At 35.2% G+C, this 21,929-nt stretch overlaps 1 protein-coding gene across 1 annotated transcript in view; it reads left to right on the forward strand.

Annotated features, from left to right (window-relative positions):
- The window catches only part of CNTNAP2 (contactin associated protein 2), a 634,054-nt gene that overhangs the window by 325,116 nt on the left and 287,009 nt on the right, over nucleotides 1-21,929 (forward strand). Inside the window, exon 9 of the mRNA XM_052697656.1 lies at nucleotides 21,411-21,560. Within this exon, the coding sequence (XP_052553616.1) occupies nucleotides 21,411-21,560 (150 nt within the window). The remainder of the gene's footprint in view (nucleotides 1-21,410; nucleotides 21,561-21,929) is intronic.

Genomic DNA, 21,929 nt, shown 5'->3' on the forward strand with positions numbered 1-21,929 from the left:
TTCAGGCATTTCTGGATCAGCTGTGATATTTAGAATTCTCTACATTGTGTAAATTAACACATATTGTTAGCAAATTCATGACCTAAGTATGAGGTAAGAAAATAGAGATTGCTTGCAAATAGATCTTGACACGTACATGAGTGTATGTGCACACACACATTTCTTAAGAAGGTTGTCTTTTCTTTTCTTTTCTTTTCTTTTCTTTTCTTTTCTTTTCTTTCCTTTCCTTTCCTTTCCTTTCCTTTCCTTTCCTTTCCTTTCCTTTCCTTTCCTTTCCTTTCCTTTCCTTTCCTTTCCTTTCCTTTCCTTTCCTTTCCTTTCCTTTCCTTTCCTTTCCTTTCCTTTCCTTTCCTTTCTTTCCTTTCCTTTCCTTTCCTTTCCTTTCCTTTCCTTTCCTTTCCTTTCCTTTCCTTTCCTTTCCTTTCCTTTCCTTTCCTTTCCTTTCCTTTCCTTTCCTTTCCTTTCCTTTTCTTTCCTTTTCTTTTCTTTCCTTTTCTTTTTTGCCTAAAGTTATGTGTTATTATTTGCTTAATCTTAATTCCATGGTGAAGATATTCCAGTTTTCATCAATAACACTGACTCGAATTAATTACAGTTGGGTTTTTTTGTTTGTTTTTTTTTCTTATGTCCATTATTCAACTTGGCATGTGAAAATATGTTTTAAACACAGTAATATCAACAGGAATTCAATCTGTTTAATTAGTGCACTTTAAATAGAGTAATGTTTCATTTGGGAAGTGGACATTTTTGTCCAAAGTTGCAGGTTGGCCTGCAACTACATAATATTCATTGTTTCAGAAAGGAGATTTAACAGATGCAAAATATTTGGCAAGAAAACAGTTGTTTTTAGGGATCAAAAAGAAAGAAAGAGAAAGTGCTGGGGGCCTAGCCTCCATTTAGGACATAATACTTGTCTCTACACACAAAAATAATTTAAATTACTAGCTGAGAGATCAGGGGTCCTGAACCACGATATGTACATTATTGTTGATTATGTATAGTGTGTCATATCATTAAAAAAAATAAAAATGTTAATGGCACTGAAATTTCAAATTGGGTACCACTGTGCATAACAACTGACAAGCTATTATCTACGTTGATTAAAACTTCTAGTTCTAGTGTTTTACCTTCTCCAAAAGCAAGGAAAAAACAATTTGAATGTAGGCATTATCAGTATTTGTACTTGTAATAAAACCAGGAACAATCATAGAATCATAGAATAACTTTTTTGAGTTGGGAGGGACTCTTACAGACCATTGGGTCCATTTCCCCAGTGATAAACAGGGACTCTCACAGAGGTCAGAGACCTCAGACACCCGTCCAGCCTGGCCATGAACATCTCCCCACGGGCATAGTGTTGTCTTGCCCCAGACCTGAACAAGACTACAAAGTGAGTCACCAGCTCTGGATTCCTACTTAGGAGGGGTCTGCTATCAGGATAGACAGCAAAGTCCCCATGTAAGCCCACTCCTCTAGGCATCAGCCCTGGGAAACATGCAGCCAAACATTCTTCAGAAAAATATCTCAGAGAGATTTCTGTGAGCAATGGGGGACATTTGTTGAAGCAAATTGATGCTGGGTGAGCAATAATTCTCACTCAACAACCAGCCTGGGGACTCTGTTCTTTCTTCATTTCCATTCTTTCTGATGGAAATATCCTTGAAACTTAATTGAGTTTGAATGGAATTTTACACTTTTTGAATTTCCAATCATATTCATCATTAATCCTTAAATGTGTATTCCACAGTACCATTAACAATTAATTAATTTAAAATAATCACGTATCAAACTTTTTTAAAATTCTATTTGGAAGGTAGGAGACCCAATTACAGGCATGGAACTTTATGTGCTGAAAACTGAAACTCAATTTTTCATTGCTCTTCAGCAACATGAGTAAATAGATTACCTCCTGCGATAAGTTTCTGACAGTCCCTCTTAGTTTGACAGTTATTTTAGAGAGAGTCACTTTTGTATACAATGAAAGGAAAAGTTGCCAAGCATATGTGCATATTTTATGCTTCTTAAAACTTAAAAGCTAGATGAAAGATTCCATCTTTAGTCATGCCATTCTAAATTCAGAGTATTTGTACTGTCCTCCAGGTTTACATCAATGACACAGAATGGCATCTAGCCCAAGGGCTGAATTATATTTCTTACACAGGAAAGGCAGCTTTTATAATTGAGTGTATCAGTTACTAGTTTGAACTTTTTCTGTGTTACTACATTCATGTGAAAATATGATGTGCATTTTCTCATATTGGCATCTTCTATGTATGCCAAAAGAGTTAAAAGCAATTTCTGTGCAAGTGTTTCCTTGAATCTGCAACATCTATAATCTTAATTGTCAAAGTGTGGAGATTTTTTCTTGTTAGTTCACTTGAGCTGCAAAAATACATTAAAAAAGTAAAATATAACAATTAATACAAATTTCTGGTTTTAAGTTGATAGCTCTGCATTTACTGTTTACATCTTCAAAAGATGGTGAGTCCCTTTAGGTGTTTTTGCAAATTGCTTCTTTTCATTTTTGAATGCTGCTGAAGTAGCAGCACATAATCACTGAAGTGAGATAGAGCAACCACAGTCCTTTTGATCCTGTAAGCTGTCTTTGGACAGCACTGTCTTTGGAAAGCTTGCTCATTAAATTTATGTATTTGAGTTCAGAAAAATAAAGATAAACAACAACTGGAAAAAACGCCTTTAATTGCCCTGCTGTGAAGCAGCCACTAAGAAATACATTGTTCACTTCAACATGAAGCAGGATTTTATCAAAGGTTTTCACTGAGCACAAATACTGAAAACTCTATACTTCATAGAATGCTTCCTTACTAAAGAGAAAAGTTTGGAGGCATGGTATCCAATATCTTTTCCCCTGGTAGATATGCATATTCAACATTTAAGTTTCCATTCATTTAAAAAGCAAAAATGAGTTTTGTTTTATTTTGGTAGATTTAAAATAGTGGAATGACACAATCTAAGCTCTCATAATGGAGGATTTCATTTATTAAAATGTTCAAGCTCTTCTAACACCTCTTTTTATGCATACAGTTTTGCATATAATTTAGGTACGTGCATTTAAACCAGCTGCCAAGTGGAAACAGCTTTACCACAGAAGCAGCACACAGAAATAAAACAACAAATTTAATACTCTGATGTTGGTACTTAGACAATTACTTCTTCAAAGAGTGATACCAGATCACATGCCTCTGGGATCTGGAACTTGCAACTCTAAGCTGATGTTACCGATAGCACTGAGCCTGGGACAGAATAATGTGGTTCTGATGCATGTTAAGGAGAATAAGCCTGGCTTTTGTTCTGTTAGAAAGAAGTGATATGTCTGCTGAATGATAAAGCTTTGTAGTGTGTCATGTCAAGCCTTTCATTTACCAGGACCCCAGGCCCTTCTCCACAGGTCCTGTAAGGTTATCTATATGCTTAAAAACAAGACTAGAAATAATTTCTATCATGTATTCTTATACTTCAGGCTAATTTAGATTGATAGTGAATTTCAAAAATCTAATTATTTCAAGCCTTTGGGACAAAGTCCTGAATCAAATACATATTGTCCTGACTTCGGTGGAGATAATGTTTTACACAGAACTTGAACAGTGTTTCTACACAGAGTTTGGGTTATATTTTTTTTTCCTAGAGAGAAATTTAGCCTGCTGCTTGTATCCACTCATACATCAAAGTATTGTTAAACATGCACTATAAATTCTGCAAGCAAAAATAGTTACAAAAAGAAAAGGCTTTGTTGTTTTAGTTGAAGGTGCCTGGGATACTGAAAGATAAACCTAAAATGCATGTTTAAGACATGCTCTCTTATATTCATTATGACTAGAATGACATAAGAGACTACGAAACAACAAATACTCACTATTTCTCTTTCTTAGTGTGGAGATAGAAGAGTACTGAACTTTTTTTTACCTGGTACAGTTCAAAAAGAACTACCAAATCCATCAATGGCCTAGCCAGTCACAGCTCCCTAGCTCCTCTTATCTCCCTACCTCCCTCTTGGGATACAGGCATTTCTTCCCTTTCTTCAAAAACAACAGGGCGTATTCTGAAGGCAATAATAAGGATCTGTGTATGTAACATAAGACAATACATCTAATCAAATTTTCAAGTAATCTTGCAAGGCTGCTCAGTTCCCAAAATTCTGGAAGCTAGAAAATTATGTTTTATTGAAAGACTTATTGAAGAAGCTTGAAAATAATGTGTTAGTTTATTACTTCCTGACTTTATTCTTTGCTTTATAGAGACTTTTATTCTGCTCTGGTTTGTTAACTGAGTCGTACTCATCTATTAAACAATTACTTCAACTTCCTTGAATGTTTTCTCACTTGTATGGTATTAAATTCTGGTTGGCAAATTTTCAAAGAAAATAAGCTTTGTTTATGTACAGTTATTTGCCATGTACAAACAGCTGAACAAATTAGCTATTTTAACCTTTTAAAATATGCTTTATTTTTATCGATATGGTCTGAGGCTCAATAAAATATGCTTTACAATATGTCATCAGAATAATTTCAACACCAACACTGAATATAGAATTACAAGAGGACAAAGCAGTTACAGAGATTAGCAAAAGACTAGTAATTTTTTGTCAGTATTATTATTATTATTATTATTATTATTTTCTAAATGGTAAATTAAACATATAACACTAATTTGTTTCTTAAAGTAGATCCAGCTTTCCAAATGAAGTCTGTCCATAAGGCAGATTATTTTTCAATTCCACTACATCAAGTAATTACAAAATTTCTAAACCCATGTTTCTGCAAAAATGAAGCCTAGATTAAAAAGCAAACAAAGTAGGTTCTTTGTGGCTCATGGAGTAGTGTATACAGACATTTCCTCATCTAGGAAATTGATTTTTATATAGAGAATTTTTGTGTTTCACTGACTATAGACATATCAAAAAGCAACTTCAGAGTTATAAGTGTACACATCACCCACTTCTTAGAACAAATTATTTCTTTTAGCTGGCTACCGTCACTCAGGACTCTGACATTTTACTAAGGAGTTAAGTACTGTGTCTTCAGTTAAGGAATTTATGTACCTGCCTGGTAACCATACCCAGTCCAACTGATTAATTGCTGCTCAGCCCTTCAAATGAATTTGCAATTGGTTGGATAACAGATACTTATGTGCTTACTGCCCTCTCATTGACAAGACATCCTTCATGGGATGAAGAGGATAGTGGGGACCTTGCAGGTCCCTGTGCCCAAGGAGTGCACAGGGAGGTGTAGGGGGGGGGTCAGAGCACCTGGTGTCTCAGGGAAGCCTGAGGGATTTACATTCAGTCAGAGTTAAGGAAAGAAAGCACTGGTGGGGGGGTCTGAACGTTGCCTACCCATTGGTAGGCCTGTTGGAAGCAAGAAGACAAGGCCTGGCTTGTCACCAGTGCTCAGTGATGGAAGGAAGAGAGGCTCATGCTGGATAATGAAAAACTATGAATTAGGTAAAAGAAAATGACTGTTACCAAGAGGGTGCTCAGGCATGGAATTGGAGCCCAGAGAGGCTGAGGAGCTCTGTCCTCCCCAGAGTATTCATAATTGATGGTGTTTGACTGAACAGACTCCTATGAAGACCATGAGTTTTTAGCCTGGAGAAAGCTCTGGGGAAAACTTATTGGAGTCTTTTGATACATAAATTTACATATTTTTTTTAATCTTCAGACACTATAATGTCTGGAATGTGCTTTGTTTAGCACACGCTCTGTAACCATTCACACTTTCTGGAATTTTTACTGTAGAATGTCTCTTGTATGGATACAAGATATAGACTTGGGAGCACAGCATCCATGTTTGCTCTGATCAGTGCATTCTAAAATGATACCAATATATCACCCATTAGAGTGGGTAGATTTGCAAAATCTTCCATTTTCATGTCATAAATAACTTAAATAACCAGTTTAAAGGACATTCCTAAGGTGTTAATGGTGTAATTTTGATTATTACTAACAGTCTAGTGTAATAACATTTCTATTTACCCCTTCCTCCATATTTAATTTACTTATTTGGATGGGACTGCAAATGAAACTGAAACCAAATCCAGCCCAAGTCTAACATCCAGTTTTCTGTATGTTATTTAATTTATATTATTTTTATTTTAACATACTTCATTTTACATACATGACGAGAGAAACAACAAAAATACTTACTGTGGGAGCAAAGAGAGAAAAGGGCCTATAAAGTATAAATGCACATACTAATTACACCTAAATCATACTATTTCACAAGCATAATTCATTTTAGAAGAAAATATGAATGTTTTCTGAAAAAGACTTCAGTAGCTCTTGTCAGGAAGAACAATAGTTTTTAAGCAGAAGGATCATTGATGGCATATTAAAAGGAGGATATTTACTGTCCATAGATTACTCCAGGCAATAATTTGGAGATAGGCATTTAAGAAGTAGAACAATAATATTCTGGTGCTTCCAGACTGTAACAGGAAGAACCCAGCCCTGAAAAGCTAAGGATGTGCATTCCAGATGAATAACTTTATAGCTGCAATATGAAGAAAATCATTTTAGTTTTTAGCATCCTTTCTCTTCTTAGCAATTCCATCTTGCAGCATAGCTGTTTTGTTTGAATGATTTTATTTCTGCAATTTAACACAGTTAGATTTTGACGAGTTTGTCAATTGCTTCAAATACAACACAGTCTCCAATGATTTCACCACTGATATTTTCATATGGGGAAAAAATTCTGCTAGTCTACTACAATTACTTAAGCACATCTTCCCAGTGATAATGCTATTGCTATTGCTAGCTCAGTAAGCAGTAAACAACTACACACTTCTCAGAGTCCTTTTCACTAGCCTCCATATCTCATCAGCTTGGACAGCCTATTATTTGGTCCAGATTTATCATCCTTTATATACATTATCTTATGCAACGTCTGAGGCATGGGCTCAGATGTGAATGATCCAAATCATTTATTCCAGGTTCTAATATCCCTTATATAGGTCAAGTTTTCTCTTGTAACTTTCCTACCTGCCTTTACATGTCAACAAAACGTTCCACAAACACTCCTTAACTGTGCATGCAGGTGCTTTTCAATCAAGGGCGTGAGTTGTCACAAGCCATGCCCTCTTCCTCCAATCAGGGCCATCACACAGCTTACTCAACTTTGTTTTTCTCTATTGGAGGTGTCCTTGGTTCTCGGCATTGCTTTCTCATGCTGCTTATTTTGCTCCACAGCTTCTGCTCTGAATAGTCTATCCTATTCCCGCAGTCTTACAAGTACTACTGAATGCAGTAAAATTCTTAAAATATAAAATTCCATTGAAATTTTGTCATGTATTGTATATTTTTGCCTCTACAGGCAGTTGGGATTTTAAATCCAAACATTTTTCTGCTCTTTTTTTTTCTTTGCACTTTTTTGAGTGAGCAAGGCCAGGCCAAAGAAGGGAGATGAGGAAAGAAATCGGCGGGCCAAGAGGGTGGATAAGCAGGGAAATGAGCAGAGGGTGCACAAGATCACAGTGTCCCTATGCAGAACTACTTATCTCATGGCTTGCATTTCTAATTATCCCTTTTTCTGACTTTCTGTTTTGCCACCTTTACACATCCCTTAATCTGCTCCACACTGAAACATGCTGATTCTTAGGAAACAATACTTTGACAGAACACGTAATTTACATTTCTCAATGAAATCTTAGATTTACTACTGAACGTATCTATTTTCCATAGGGTATACAAAAATACAGCCAGTACATCCCAGGCCTTTGTGTAGAATATTCTAGGATGAAGGTAAATTAAAAAAAAAAGAAAAAAAGTGGTTTCTCTGATTTGGATCACTATGCTTGCCTTCCTAATGAGAATAAATTACCAAAATAGAGATTTCATGACTTGTCATCCCTACTAAGACTAGGGAAACATTTAAAATTCTCTTTTTCCTCCATTCTTTTTGGTTTTGTGTATTAATTTGAGAACTTTATTTAGATACATATATATATTTAAAAAAAGGCAAGCTATGCTATGAACATATTTCTTAGTGGAAGTAAGAATGTAGATGTATGAAAATCATATAATCATCTGCAGTTTGACAGATTCATAATCTCAGTCTGAAATTTACATAGTTCTTCGTGTAGAAATAATAATTAACCATATTTTTCTTAATACAACGGGGAAAGAGAATCACAGAACCACAGAATCACAGAATCACAGAATGGCCAGGATTGGAAAGGACCTCAAGGATCATGAATGTCCAACCCCCCACCACAGGCAGGGCCACCAACCTCCCCATTTCATAGCAGCCCAGGCTGCCCAGGACCCCATCCAACCTGGCCTTGAACACCTCCAGGGATGGACGGGGCATCACAGCCTCTCTGGGCAGCTGTTCCAGCACCTCATCACTCTCTCTCTAAAGAACTTCCCCCTGACATCCAACCTCAATCTTCCCCTCCTCAACTTCAAACCATTTCCCCTTCTCCTGCTGTTAAGACTTGATTCCCCTCCGGTTTGTAAACTCCCTTTAGGTACTGAAAGGCTGCAATGAAGCCACCCCACAGCTTCCTCTTCTCCAGGCTGAACAAGCCCAGCTCCCTCAGCCTGTCTTCATAGGAAAGGTGCTCCATCACTCTGATGATCTTTGTGGCTCCTCTGGACCCTCATTAACAGCTCTCTGTCTTTCTTGTACTGGAAGCTCCATACCTGGACGCAGTACTCCAGATGGGGCCTCACAAGAGCAGAGTAGAGGGGGACAATCACTTCCCTGTCCCTGCTGGCCACCCCTCTGCTGATGGACCATCCCAATTCTGATGGAAAACAACAATACAACAATGTCTATATTTCAAAATTTTATCCCACGTTCACGCAGTAGATTTTATATTCTTGAGTGTGCCTCTGGGATTTTGTGCAAAAACTCCAAGCCTACTGAACTCCAAACTTGCAGTTTTGCATAGAAAAGTTATTTTCATTCCCTCTCTTTTATAACACATACAGTAGGCTGAAAATGAATTATCTTTACATCTGACACTAATTTCCAGCTATTATCTCAAATACAGTACTTTATTAAAAATAACAAAAGAACAATACTGTAAAACAAACGAACAAACAGAAGAGAACAGAAAAGCTTTGCTAGTAATCTTCCATACTTTTTTTTTAATAAGAAAATAATAAACATCCAAACCCTGCATTTTAAGCCATGTGTGTATCAAGGAAACTCATTTTCTCTCTCTCTTTTTCTGAAATCTTCTAAATATTGTAACTTGTTCCCAAAAGAGGGATTTATATGTTATATAGATGCAGGGATATGTGAAACAGCCTCTAATCCAACATCTGAAGATCAAAATTATTTTACCAGTTAATGAGGCAGCACAAGTGAATATATAACATCCAAAATCACCAGGAGTCTGAATATAAGCATGAAGAAATAACTGGACGTATTTGACTGTACTTTAAAAATTTGGTCTTTGATTACCCTGACTGATAAATGAGTCACTAAAAATCGATGTATGAGATGTCTATCTTAGACTAAATCTTAGTAAGAGTCTTCAGAATACTTCAATATTCTTCAAATATTAGTTTTTAATTGTTATGTTAATATTTGTTAGTATGCCAGGCTGTCATGATTTTAGGATTTTTGGTTGTCGGTATAGTACATTATAACGTCATGTAGTGAACTGGGAGTTAGAGAGTCCACGCTTCAGTTCCATGGATAGCTTCGAGTACCTGGTTCTCAGCAGAGAAGAACTACATGCTACCTATCCCAGAGGACTTTGCGTTGTGTTTCGGTTTTCTGTTCAGAGGGAAAAGATAAAAACCGACCACAAATCCCTGGCCCTCCCCTTTTTGGATCGTCTGGCTCTTCTCTGTTGCGGATGCCATCTCCTCAGAGCCTTAGAGCAAGGGCTTTGGCTTTCAGACACTCTCATTTTATTTGATTTATTATTTCCAATTCCAACTATATTGTATTATATTGTATTATAGTGCGTTATCTTGCATGACAATATCTTATTTAGTAAATTAGCTTGTTTCTCCTCTGATCGTTGCCACTGTTTTGTTTTTAGGCCCATGTCTCTACCCTTTTTTCCTTTTTCCCTTTTCTGGGGCATGGGACTATGGGTGCCCCTGCCCCATTAGTTGCTGAACTAGGCCGAATTGACCCGTAAACTGTTGACAAAAGTATACAGCATGCTCTTATTATTAACCTTTTTTTTTTTTTTTTTTTTTTTATAAAACATAGAATAAAAAAAATAATAATAATTTGAATGTAAGGTCTTATGTTAGCAAAAAGTGAATTTTTGTGTAATTGCCTAACATGACTATTTTTATTTAGTTCGATTTCTTTGTAAAAATTACCCTGAAATTATGAAGAATGACAGGAAAAAAGACTTTAGAGGTCAAAGCCAGAGACATTAAAACAAACTGTAAACTGCACTAGGCAAGCTCCCCAGTGAGGTTTATAAATAAAGATGAGGGCTTTGGGGCTTCTTACTATACTTAATTACTTCTTCAGAGATACATTTGAAAATTCCTAAAAACAACCAGATTGCCCTTGTTACTATCATTCTGCTATTCCACATCCCTGTGAAATACAGAGAAGGTTTTAAAGTAACTTAGGCAAATATAGATTTTGATTTTAAGACTCCAGTCATTTGCTGTGGCGATATATCTAGACATTTCAGCATATCTACTATGTTTGTCAGGTGACTCACACAGAAAGTTAGAATGCAGTTTGCTCTCATAATTCATAAGTTAAATGATTATCATACAGCCATTCAAAAGATTTTATTGCGATGTAGCAAATATTAAAGAAGCAGAAATAGCATAATTCGTCTAAGTGACTAGCAATAAATAAATTGGGCATTGTTACAAATACAGTAACTAAGGTTCCAGAAATGAAATGATATATTAAAATTCTTGTTTGCCCTTGATGTCTCTGGAAAATTCTACTGAATGGAATTTGATAAGCATGTGTGGAAATTATGATCTCTAGTGTTGTATACTGGACAAGGCCATTATTCTGGGGCACGTACGTAAAAAAAATATTAATATGTTGGTTCTATATATGCCTGTATGAAATAAAAAGTTCCTCAAACTGTGATTCAGGCATGGCTTCTGTCAGTTTCCTAAAATTCAAACATCTGAAGGCTTCAACTAGCAAATATGTAAATGTAATGTGGAAGAAAACTGAAAGGAGAAAAGATTTTTTTCCTCACACTGCTATTATTTAATAGTCTTACTTGCTTAATTTATTTTATTTTTTAATACACAATAGGTTTCTCATATAGCTGTATTTCTAAAATTACCATTTCAGGTAAGATTCAATCTCCCGCAGGAGTGTGCTGCACAAATAAGGATCTCGAATTTCTAAGAGATTAACTCTTTGTGTGTATTCAGTTGCATAGTTGTGCCCAGCCATCTGGAACGTATGTAAATCGAACAAACACAGTAAGTTAAAAGTTGTACTAGCTAAGAGCAGAATTTCAGACTCGGAGGTAAACAAAAGCCCATGGAGACCACAGAGCACATGAGCATGTCTTTTGCTCTTAATCCAATTTACAGGTTCCAATACCTGAAACTAAAATTTTATTGTCAGTCTATTGGAATGGGATATATGCCATAATATCCTAAGGTAACCATACTGACCAGGGCCTCATCCAACCTGGCCTTGAACACCTCCAGGGACAGGGCATCCAAAACCTCTCTGGGCAGCCTGTTCCATCACCTCACCATTCTCTAGGTAAAACTTCCCCCTCCCCAACAGCTCTCTGTCTTTCTTGTTCTGGAGGCTCCAGACCTGGATGCAGTACTGCAGATGGGGCTTCATGAGGGCAAAGTAGAGAGGGACAATCACCTCCCTGTTCCTGCTGGCCATCCCTTTTTTTGATGAAGCCTAAGATACCATTTGCTTCCTGAGCTGCAAGAGCACACTGCTGGCTCATGTTCAGTTTTTCACCCACCAGGACCCCAGGTCCTTCTCTGCAGGGCTGCTCTCAAAGATTGCCCGGGATTCCTCCAGCCCAAGTGCAAAACCTTGCACTTTGCTTTATTAGGTCTCATTTGATTCACCCAAGGCCATCTTTCAAGTCTCTCAAGGTCCCTCTGACTAGCATCCCTTCCTTCCATTTTGTCAACAGAAACACTCAGCTTGGTGTGATCTGTAAACTAGCTGAGGTTGCACTCAATTCCATCATTGACAAAGGTGTTAAACAGCACCAGTCCCAAGACTGACTGATACTCGTAGAAGTAGCTAACAAGCAGTTACTAAGGCAGGGGTAGGGTATGTTTTTTTCTCCAAAGGAGATGAATTGCGTTGTGTTATGCACTAACATGTCCAAGAGCACTGACAAGAGATTCTTCTCTGACAAAATAGACCTATGTGGTTGATGATTTCCCATGTCTGTAAGATAGTAGCATCAGAGATCACTGCCAAATCTTATTAGCACGGCTAGTCCTCAGAAGCATTTTTGCTTTCATTCAGTGACAGGGATAAGGGCTCGTTTTATTCACTGTTTTATTTTGAAACCAAGTGAGTTTCAGTGCAGAGTGGAAATATTGTTTTTTGAGTTTTTAAGCAATTAGTTTATTAAATGCTTGGCTCACAATCTTGTACATACAAGAAATACCTTCTGTAGAAGATAGTGGAGTAATAATCTATAAAGAGCAGACTGCCAATCATGCAGTTTGAGTGCTGTACTGCAATGGAATCTATGTAATCCAATTTTACAATTGCATTGTGACATTGAAGTTTGTCTTCTAAATTTCAATATTCTTCTGCTAGAAAAATCATTAAGATTTAAATTGTTAATTGTTAATGAAAGCATATATGACATATGCACAGTCATATATATTCCTTTTAGGAGAATTTTGGAGATATTTCCTGTACTCTATTATGATTTTCAAAAGCAGAAGATTAGACATCTGTAATTTTGCCACGTTAAAATTTCTATTAGAAAATGTGTGCACCATTTTTCTTAGGTGCTTCTCTGGATTAAAAGTGAGCCATAAAAAGTTTTTAAAAAAACAAAACACTTCTTGCACACGATAGAACTTGCAAGCATGCAGTGACTTTAGTCTGTACAACATTTAACTGAGTGATTGCAACAATCAGTTTCTCTATTAGAAGATGCACTTTTTAAATGGAGTATAATTAAATGTTATGTTTTGAGACATAAACTACCATTGACCATTTTGACAAAGGCAAAAGAAACCTAACTGTGCATATTTTTAGTATGTTTCTTTAAATTGCTAAACATTAAAAAAAAAATCCAATAAATTGAAATCCAAATTGGAAGAGGTTCTGTTAGTCTCAATAGAGTTGATTTACATCAGTATAAAACCAAGGAATTAAGAAGAAAACTATGATATGAACTAGAAGTAACAGCAGTTATTCATCAGATCCATGCAAGTAATGTTCATATCAAGTGCTAAATAAACACTCTTTTACAAAAATAACAAGCCCTGAACAGCTCGAGTTGGTAATAATCTTGATTTATTTTCTGTCTAAATTGGTTAATTTAATCAGCATGTCTAAAAATAGTTTTAAGAGCAGTTTTGTCACAAATATGCTCAAATGATTTTCAGCTTGATTCTATGATGATTCTAGCTGTGCTAGGCCCTTTGCATTAGCCACTGTTTGAAGAAAGCTACAAAAGAAATAACTCATATTTCAATTCTTAATTACAATTCATGTAAATTCTATGTATATCCTTAGCTAAAATATACATATGAAGGTCTCACTACTTATATATTGCATTGAGTAGAGGGAGACAGCCTCTAAATTAATAGTGAAACTTATTTAGAATGTATAGACAGCACTGTCTTAAGTTTCAAAGACTCACTGAAAATTACTCAGTGCCTGAAACAGAGTTGCAAAAGAAATTCAGTTACTGTGATGCCAATTAAAAGTTTGAAGAGGCTGAAGACAGAAGGAAAAGAGGTGTGCTGTGCCGCAGCACGTATCTGAGATTGGAAACTATATCATAGATATTACAAGAGAAATTATAGTTAGGTGAAATGTCAACTGTTTTACTCTGCTAAACGATGTACCTGCTTTGTTTTATTTATTTATTTATTTTTATTAAATTGCCTGAAGAAACCAACTTCTGCCAGGGTTACCAAGTAATGGTGCAGTCACCTAAAAGACTACTTATAACATTCCATTCTTAGGAAATATCAGCAATTCTTTGATTGCTATAGGTCTATGTTTTATGATCACGAACATAAATTTAATTCATGTTCATTCACTGAAAGACCACCTCAAAAAAAGCTCTCCTCTTCTTTCTGCCTGCTAACATTCTCCATTCCATATGCACTTAAAATAGACATTTCATTGCAAAATGATGGAAGAATCCTTGAAATTGCTGGCTTTTCTTGGCTACTCCTTGTAGTTAGAAAGATAAACCAGAAGTTAAAAGTGGCAGTAATAATGATTTTTTAAAATATTTGAGTATTAGCATAATCAAATTTCTTCTATTATAGCATTAAAATTGGAAATACAATAATTAGAAATACAAATTGTCTTGTATAGTGACATGCACTTGACTGTTTTGTTTCAGTGTAACTATAAGTAAATTATTTGTGCTCTATAATCCTTATTTGTAATAAAGGCACAACAGTTTAATTGTTCCTCATTTGTCTTGCCTATTTGTTTCACAAAATCATTCACTCTATGCACGTGCAATAGGAAGAGAAGAATAAAAATGTCAGTAAGTAGGTCCTACATTAATATTTATAAGCAAAGGTAAAATCATTACTGTGAAGAATAAGCTTTGTTTCTGATATTTTGCGTGTACAAGGAAAACTTTCATGTAACTCACACAGGAATTTTAAATAAGCACTTCTCATTCTACTCTTTTCATTGATTTCAGTATTAAATGTTATCTTTGAAAGGCTTATTTTACTACACTGATTTCTGTGTACACTTAAATAATTTTTCTTTTGTTTTATTGATGTCAACAGTCTGTGGACTGGTTCAGCCCAGTTCCGTGACTAAGGGGTGGGAGAACCCATGGACCCAAGCCCTGAGAAAGGGGGAAGGGGAAAATGGGGAAAGGGTAGAGGCATGGGCCTAAAAACAAGAAGCAGCAACAATCTGAGGAGGAAAGGTAATTTACTAAACGTGATATTGTAATGCAAGATCACACAATATAATGCAGTATAATTAGAATTGAGACTAAAAAAATCAAATAAAAATGAAGCTCAAAAAACGAAGGCCTTACACTATTGCTGAAGGCAAGACAGCTAGGGAGCACACATAGAGAAACGTGCAGTAAAAGGAAAAAGGGACATCGCATGACAGGCAAACAGTTTTATCTTTCTCTCAGAATGGAAAAAGAAAACAGAACAGTGAAGTCTTCTGGGAGATGTAGCTCTCCTCCTTTTCTGAAAACCAGGTACCTGAAACTGTCATCAATTCAGAGAACTGGAGCATTAACTCTTGAACTCCCAGTGCCATGTATGGTGTTATGATTTGGAATACTGGTAACAAAAATCAAAGCCATGACAATTGAGTATAATTTCATTATATAATACCTCATGTTCAAATACCTGCTTTTGTGCTTCAGAGCTGTCAAAAAAACTGCCTTAGTTTTTGAATTAACCTGACTTGTCTATGATATATCATGGTGGTATTTTAAAGGATCCAATAAGAAAGTTGTATCTGTTCATGCTGGAAATTGTATTTTTTCATTCTATTCTCCCTGGAGGAGAATTTGGAATTTTATTTATTTATTACTATTATTCAATGTAGGACTATATAGGAATATTTCAAATGCATCTAATATTTTATTAGACAACTATGATTTAGTCTGACAGCTTTGCTTTCTCATTTGTGCTTTACACACATACACTGCTCTGCATTCTCTTTTATCTATGTTGCCTGTTTCATTAAAAAGTTCTTCACAGTTTAGTGTAGATGCTTTTGTAACCTGTTGTATGGCTAATATGTTCATATTCGGACTAGTGAGAAAAAGAAATTTCCTTATAATTGTGATTCATTCACAACATAAATAGTGGGAATTCTATTCACAGAGCAGAATAACAACCTGCTAGTGTTGAGAGATAGATAAGTCTCTCTTGCAGCCAGGTCCTATTTGTCAACTGTTAATTACTTTAATATGGAATAATGTTCTGCATTTAAAATTTCTTAATTTAATCCTGAATAGAAGAACTCTCTCTGAAGCTAATTTATATTTATGTTTTACACAGGGAAACAAATTTTGATTAAAAAAAAAAAAAAAAAAAAGGAGACTTCAAAAATATAAAGAATGTAATAATTGAAATTCTTGAGGAATCCCATTTCCTTGATCCCAGTAGAGGAGAAAAAGCAGTAGTTTTAAAAAATGAAAATTTCTGTCATAACTTGACAGCAGATATAAACAAAAGAGACTTGAAATAGATGAAAACAGTAAAATTGAGAGCACAGGTGTGAGAGCTAGTGAATGCAGAAACAGATAACATATGTTGAAGCAATGTGACCTTGCTTAGTTTCTATAAATGCTGCAGCTAAAGGACCATAAGATATATAATATTGGCAGGCAGAATTGTCTCTGTTTTGGTTCTCATAATAATAAGTGATAAAAAAAATCATTTTCTCCATGTAGCAAGACAACTATTATTATCCTTAAACTAAATATACACTTTTTTACAACCACTCATTACAGAATCAGCTCAGAGAGAGGGAGACACAACCATTTGAAGAACAAAGGATGCTATGGCTAATTTAAACAATAAATTTACTAAACTTCTAAACTTAGGATTCTCTGTATTCTACTTAAGGTATAAGTATGGACTAGGATGGCGTTCTACAGCAGATGTGTAGATACAAATCCACACATCTGTGCATCCCTGCATTCTACAATTCCTAATAAAGTTAAAAACAAAAAGTAGTTCTTAATGAAAGTGACTTCTAAACCCTGTTACATGTGTATGAGCAAAAGGAAGCAGAGGAAGTTGATTGATTTTGTTGCAGTGGCTAACTGTTATCATTTTGCAGCAAAAAGGTGGGGGAAGCTGTACTTTTAACTGGCATGGTTTATAAAAACACTCATCATAAACTAGTTACTTCTTCCATCCTTAGGTCCCGATTTAAACTGAGCTAATGTTTCCTTACAAGAAACAAATTCTCATTTTAAGATGGTCTATGACGAAGACTGTATTTTTCTTCCATTGGAAGTATAGATATTAATATTTAAACAAATTACTATGAGAGCTATACCTACAGAACACTCAATGCATTAACTGTAATTGTTCATTTTAATATGCTGTGTTTAGTCCCTTGTATTTGCATGCTTTGTATAACTCATACATAAACCCAAATAATCCTGATGATATTTGCCCATTTCTGCAAATTCCCATTGCAAAAATCCTCTGAGATCATGATAGGAAGTGATACTAAACAAAACAAATACCAGTAGCATGAAAGCTAGTTCATGAGCATAAGACAATTGGAAATTTCTGAAGGAATGCCACTGTAAATGTATGAAACACTTTGCTTACAGATAGAGGAATATCTAATTGGAAATTTGGGTTCAGGTGAAGTAAAGCATAGATCATCAGTGTTTTTTATGGTTCATAGAAGTTTAAAAGAAGTTGGCATATATGGAGCACGAAGGTAATAAAATCATATTTTTTTGTGCTGCTTAACACAATTTTAAGCAAAGTGGAAGGGAAAATGGTTTTATAAACAGATGACTAACTTATTCTACTTTGAATGACTTAAAAAGCAACGAAAGAAAAAAAAATTCTTCTGGCAAATGTTTCAATTGATTTTTTAAAGCTGTTCAACCTGTTTTCCTGACAGCAAGACATAAGACATAATGAAGTGTGGTTTTCATTCAACATGCTATGAAATCTCAGATGTGATTTGATTATGTTTTAACAACAATAAAATTAAACCACCAAATTTATAGCATCTTTATTTGAAAATCCTTTTACATAACATCCCTGTTACGTGAGGGCAAATCATGCATGAAACAACAGATTTACTGTGATAAATATATTTATTTGCCAAGGATTCATTATTGAATATGAATTTTACAGGACATTTGCAAATCTGTTGCTGTTTTGCACCATACTTTACTGTTGAAGTTGCTTTGTGTTAGTATTCATAACCAATGAATACACATGCTATAATTAAGAGATATACAGGACAGTTTGGCTAAGCAGGTTGTTACACCAAAAAGAATAGATAAAGAACTTACCCTTGTCCTGGGCTCACTGGAAAACTCCAAAAGGAGGATCTCCAGAAAGAGATCCTTCCTAACTGGTAGTCAGTCAACTCTTAAATGGGTCTAGAAGAGGTGCAGCCAGGCTCCACCCCTTCCGGCAGCACAGCTGAATTGCCTTCACCTGTGCTCCCAGGGCTGAGCTCACTTCAGGTGATCAATCAGAGGTTCAGGCCATGATTTCAGCAGTTCCCATACAGTGACAAAGTGGCTAATAAATTTATAGTAAGGTAAGCAGGTATGTTTTTGAGTGTGCAGTATCTTCTATAATCATCTATTTAAGTAAGAAAGTAACGTTCAGGTTTTCAGTAGATCAGAACATAAGAGTGTTTATCATCACTTTTTTTTATTAGCATCAATATTATCATTGTGCATTTTATAAGGACATTTGAGGAAATTTTTAAAAATACAGTAGGACCTCGACATGATTAATTTGACATTCAGATTCCTTTTACATGGTAGTTATATTAAAAATTAGGCTCATTTTAGCCTATGTGTTGGTGTTTGTTTTTCCTCATTTGTCATTACAACAAATGACAACTGTAAAACATAAGTTACAGGAATTTCTTGCTATGCTGGCATTTTAAGGGTGATAGCAAAGTAAACAGCCATATTAGTTTTTCTGTTATGTGCATATGTTTTATGTAAGGACTCAGATGTGAAAAGTCTGTTTGCTTGCTTTTTTGCGGGGGAAGTGGGTTGTTTGCCTGCAGATTCCCAGGTAGCTAAATGAAATCACTGGTGCTGTGAATGAGAATATGCTTTTTGGTATAACTTGGTCCCAACAGGTATGACAGGTCCCAAGATCTCCAAGACGAAGCATTGGTTTTCAGCAGCAGTCATGTATTCCTGTTACAGTGAAAAAGTTGTGCTCAGCCAAGTTTAGCTGGTAGCGTCATGAGAATTTTAGCAACAGTGAACTCAATGATTTATCACAGTTCTGCTTATGAACTATGCACATCAGTGATTTATTTTCATAAAATGCTGGTGACAGCCTACACTACACATCACAATGTTGTTAACTCCAGTGAACATACAAGGATAATATGTTCTCATCATTTATTGACAGTGGGTCTTATAATTAGTAATTATGCATATGACTGTTTAATAGAACGCAACAGTCTGTACGCAATGAAGAATGATTATGGAAGTATAATTCAAATTCCTATCAAGAAAAATCTTAGTGAGGAGAGAGATGAAATTTCCTGACACTAAGAAATCTAAACTTGTATTAACATTTTTTCATAAAAGCCACAGAAAGAAAATGAAAAAATAATCTAGATCTATAGTTTCAACCTTTCTGTTGTGTTCTGGAGACACCTGGCATTTGTCTTCAGTGCCATAGGTACCATCCTGTATATATGTATATAGAAAGACATACTCAAGTACATACTCTGTACGCTTTTTTGCAGTGTAAAAGGTAATGTTAGTATGTTGCTTTATTGTGTTTATTTTTTACATTGATTATGTTGAAATAATCATTAGAAACTAATGGTTAAAGGATAATTTTTAAAATCAGGATTGTAATCACCACAAGGGATAAAATCATAGAAGCACAGAATCATGGAATCCTTAGAGTTGGAAGGGACCTTTGAAGGTCTTGCTTCAAAGTCTCCAGGGACGGGGCATCCACCAAATCACAAGACAACCTGTTACAGTACGTCACTAACTACACTGTAAAAAAACGTTTTCCTTATATTTAACCTCTTTATACCTCTTTATTTCTTTATATTTAAAGAAATTGTTCCTCTCTGAGTTTATATGTAAAATGTAACTTTGTGAGTTGGAATTCAGTGTTTTTCTTATTGGTTTGTAAAATATAGTGAAAAAGGAGCTCATAAACAAAAGAAATCTTACTTGAAATTCACTTATTCTGACACTAGATTGACCAAGCCATGTCAGAAATATTCCTTACTGACGCGATTTTGAAATGTATCTGCCATTTATATTTGCATTAATGTATCTTTCAAGAGTATTCCAATACATAAAACTGTTATATGAGAACTTGATCTTGAATCTTAAACATGTAGAAACATCTGGAAAAAATTGTTCATTAATTGTCCAGGTTTATCTTTTTGCCATGACATTTATTCCTTTTTCATAAGAGATGTCATATGAACATTCTTAAATTTTGTTTTTCTTTTTTATTTCTGATATTACATGTTCTATTTAATTTTAGACACTGTTTTGCATCACACTGCAGCTTATTTTGGCAAAGTACATTTGCTAAGGTGATAGCACCTTTTTCTAGGTGAAGATCTGTTACTTTGAACAGGTGCTATAATCCGGAATTTTCTTTTATGAGAATATTTGCCATTTGCTTGTTGATACTACGTAAGCTACCTCCAAAAAAAATGACCAGAACACTCCTCTCTTTTACTGTTCATAAATGCCAACTAAACATGGTAAGCAAGATGCTTTTCTACTAGCTCCTAGAGAAAACTGAAACGTACTTCAGTTCTTCTGTTTGTTTGTTTGCTTGCTTTTTTTTTTTTGTTATGGTTTGTTGTTGTGGTTTGAAAAAAGAAAGAGAATGAATGGATCCCTGTACTTCATTTCTGGTACACACACACACACATATATATACACACTGTCAGTGTAGGGAGCATAGTGATCTTCTAAAGTTCAGGATTTTGGTAGACATTTGCTGGATTTACAATGAATTTATGATAATGTCTTCATTTTCCCCTGACTAAATTCACATCTCAGTTACAAGATTATCTGCACATTCAGCTTCCACAAAAGATTTCTTCTCTTCTTCGTTTTCTTTCCTTTTTCTTGCAAATATGTAGCTTTAGATAAAAGCAATTATCATAAGCATAATATAGCTGCAGCAGACGCTAGCATGTGTGGATCTGTTGACTATAATTAAATTTATTAATCAAAATAGTTTCCTTTTGAGCTTGGTCACATAAATGATTAAAATATATTTCTCATTAGAGAAATGTAGAACATGGCTTTTTGGTGGGTATGGTAAGAGATAACATATGTTTAAAAACACTTATACTTGACAGAATGGTCAGTTCAGTTGTTTCAAGATTTGCATTTATCATGATAATGCCATTTTTATTTTAATAGCTACTTCAATAATGCTTCCTGGTTTTCACACTGAAGTTATTTTGTTTCTGAAATAGACCTCATTAGACTTTGCATACAGAGACTGGAAGAGGCACACTAGCCACTTATAAATAATAAATGTAAAATGTTTCTGTGTTTTCTGTTCTTTCTAGGCTCTGGTCTCAATGATGGGCAATGGCATGAAGTTCGATTTCTAGCTAAAGAAAATTTTGCAGTTCTCACCATTGATGGAGATGAAGCTTCTGCTGTTCGAACAAATAGCCCTCTACAAGTTAAAACTGGAGAGAAATATTTATTTGGAGGTAAAAATAATCATAAAAAACATCTGCGTAAAATGCTGTTGATCTGTGTGAGATGGAGCTCAGACTGTAGTTCAGTCAGTTAATATTTGGATGTTCTGAAATGACTGAGTGTTGTTTGTCAGAAATGTGTGGTAGAATTTTACTTCAAAGGATCTACCTACACCTTGTTCTTGAAAAAGAAAAAGAAGAAAAAAATATTGTACAAGGGATGATCCAACTTTGAATCTCTGAATCTCCGTATCTTCCCAGGATATTTCATCCTCTGAATGGGAACCTTTCTAATATTAGTAGTCTAATTAAATGGCACTAAGAGAAAGAAGATTCTTTCTTTTCAGTTTTGGAAACCTGAAGACAGAAAATATCACTGAT

The sequence above is a fragment of the Tympanuchus pallidicinctus genome, unplaced genomic scaffold, assembly GCF_026119805.1.
Source record: "Tympanuchus pallidicinctus isolate F22 unplaced genomic scaffold, pur_lepc_1.0 scaffold31, whole genome shotgun sequence".
NCBI lineage: Eukaryota > Metazoa > Chordata > Aves > Galliformes > Phasianidae > Tympanuchus > Tympanuchus pallidicinctus.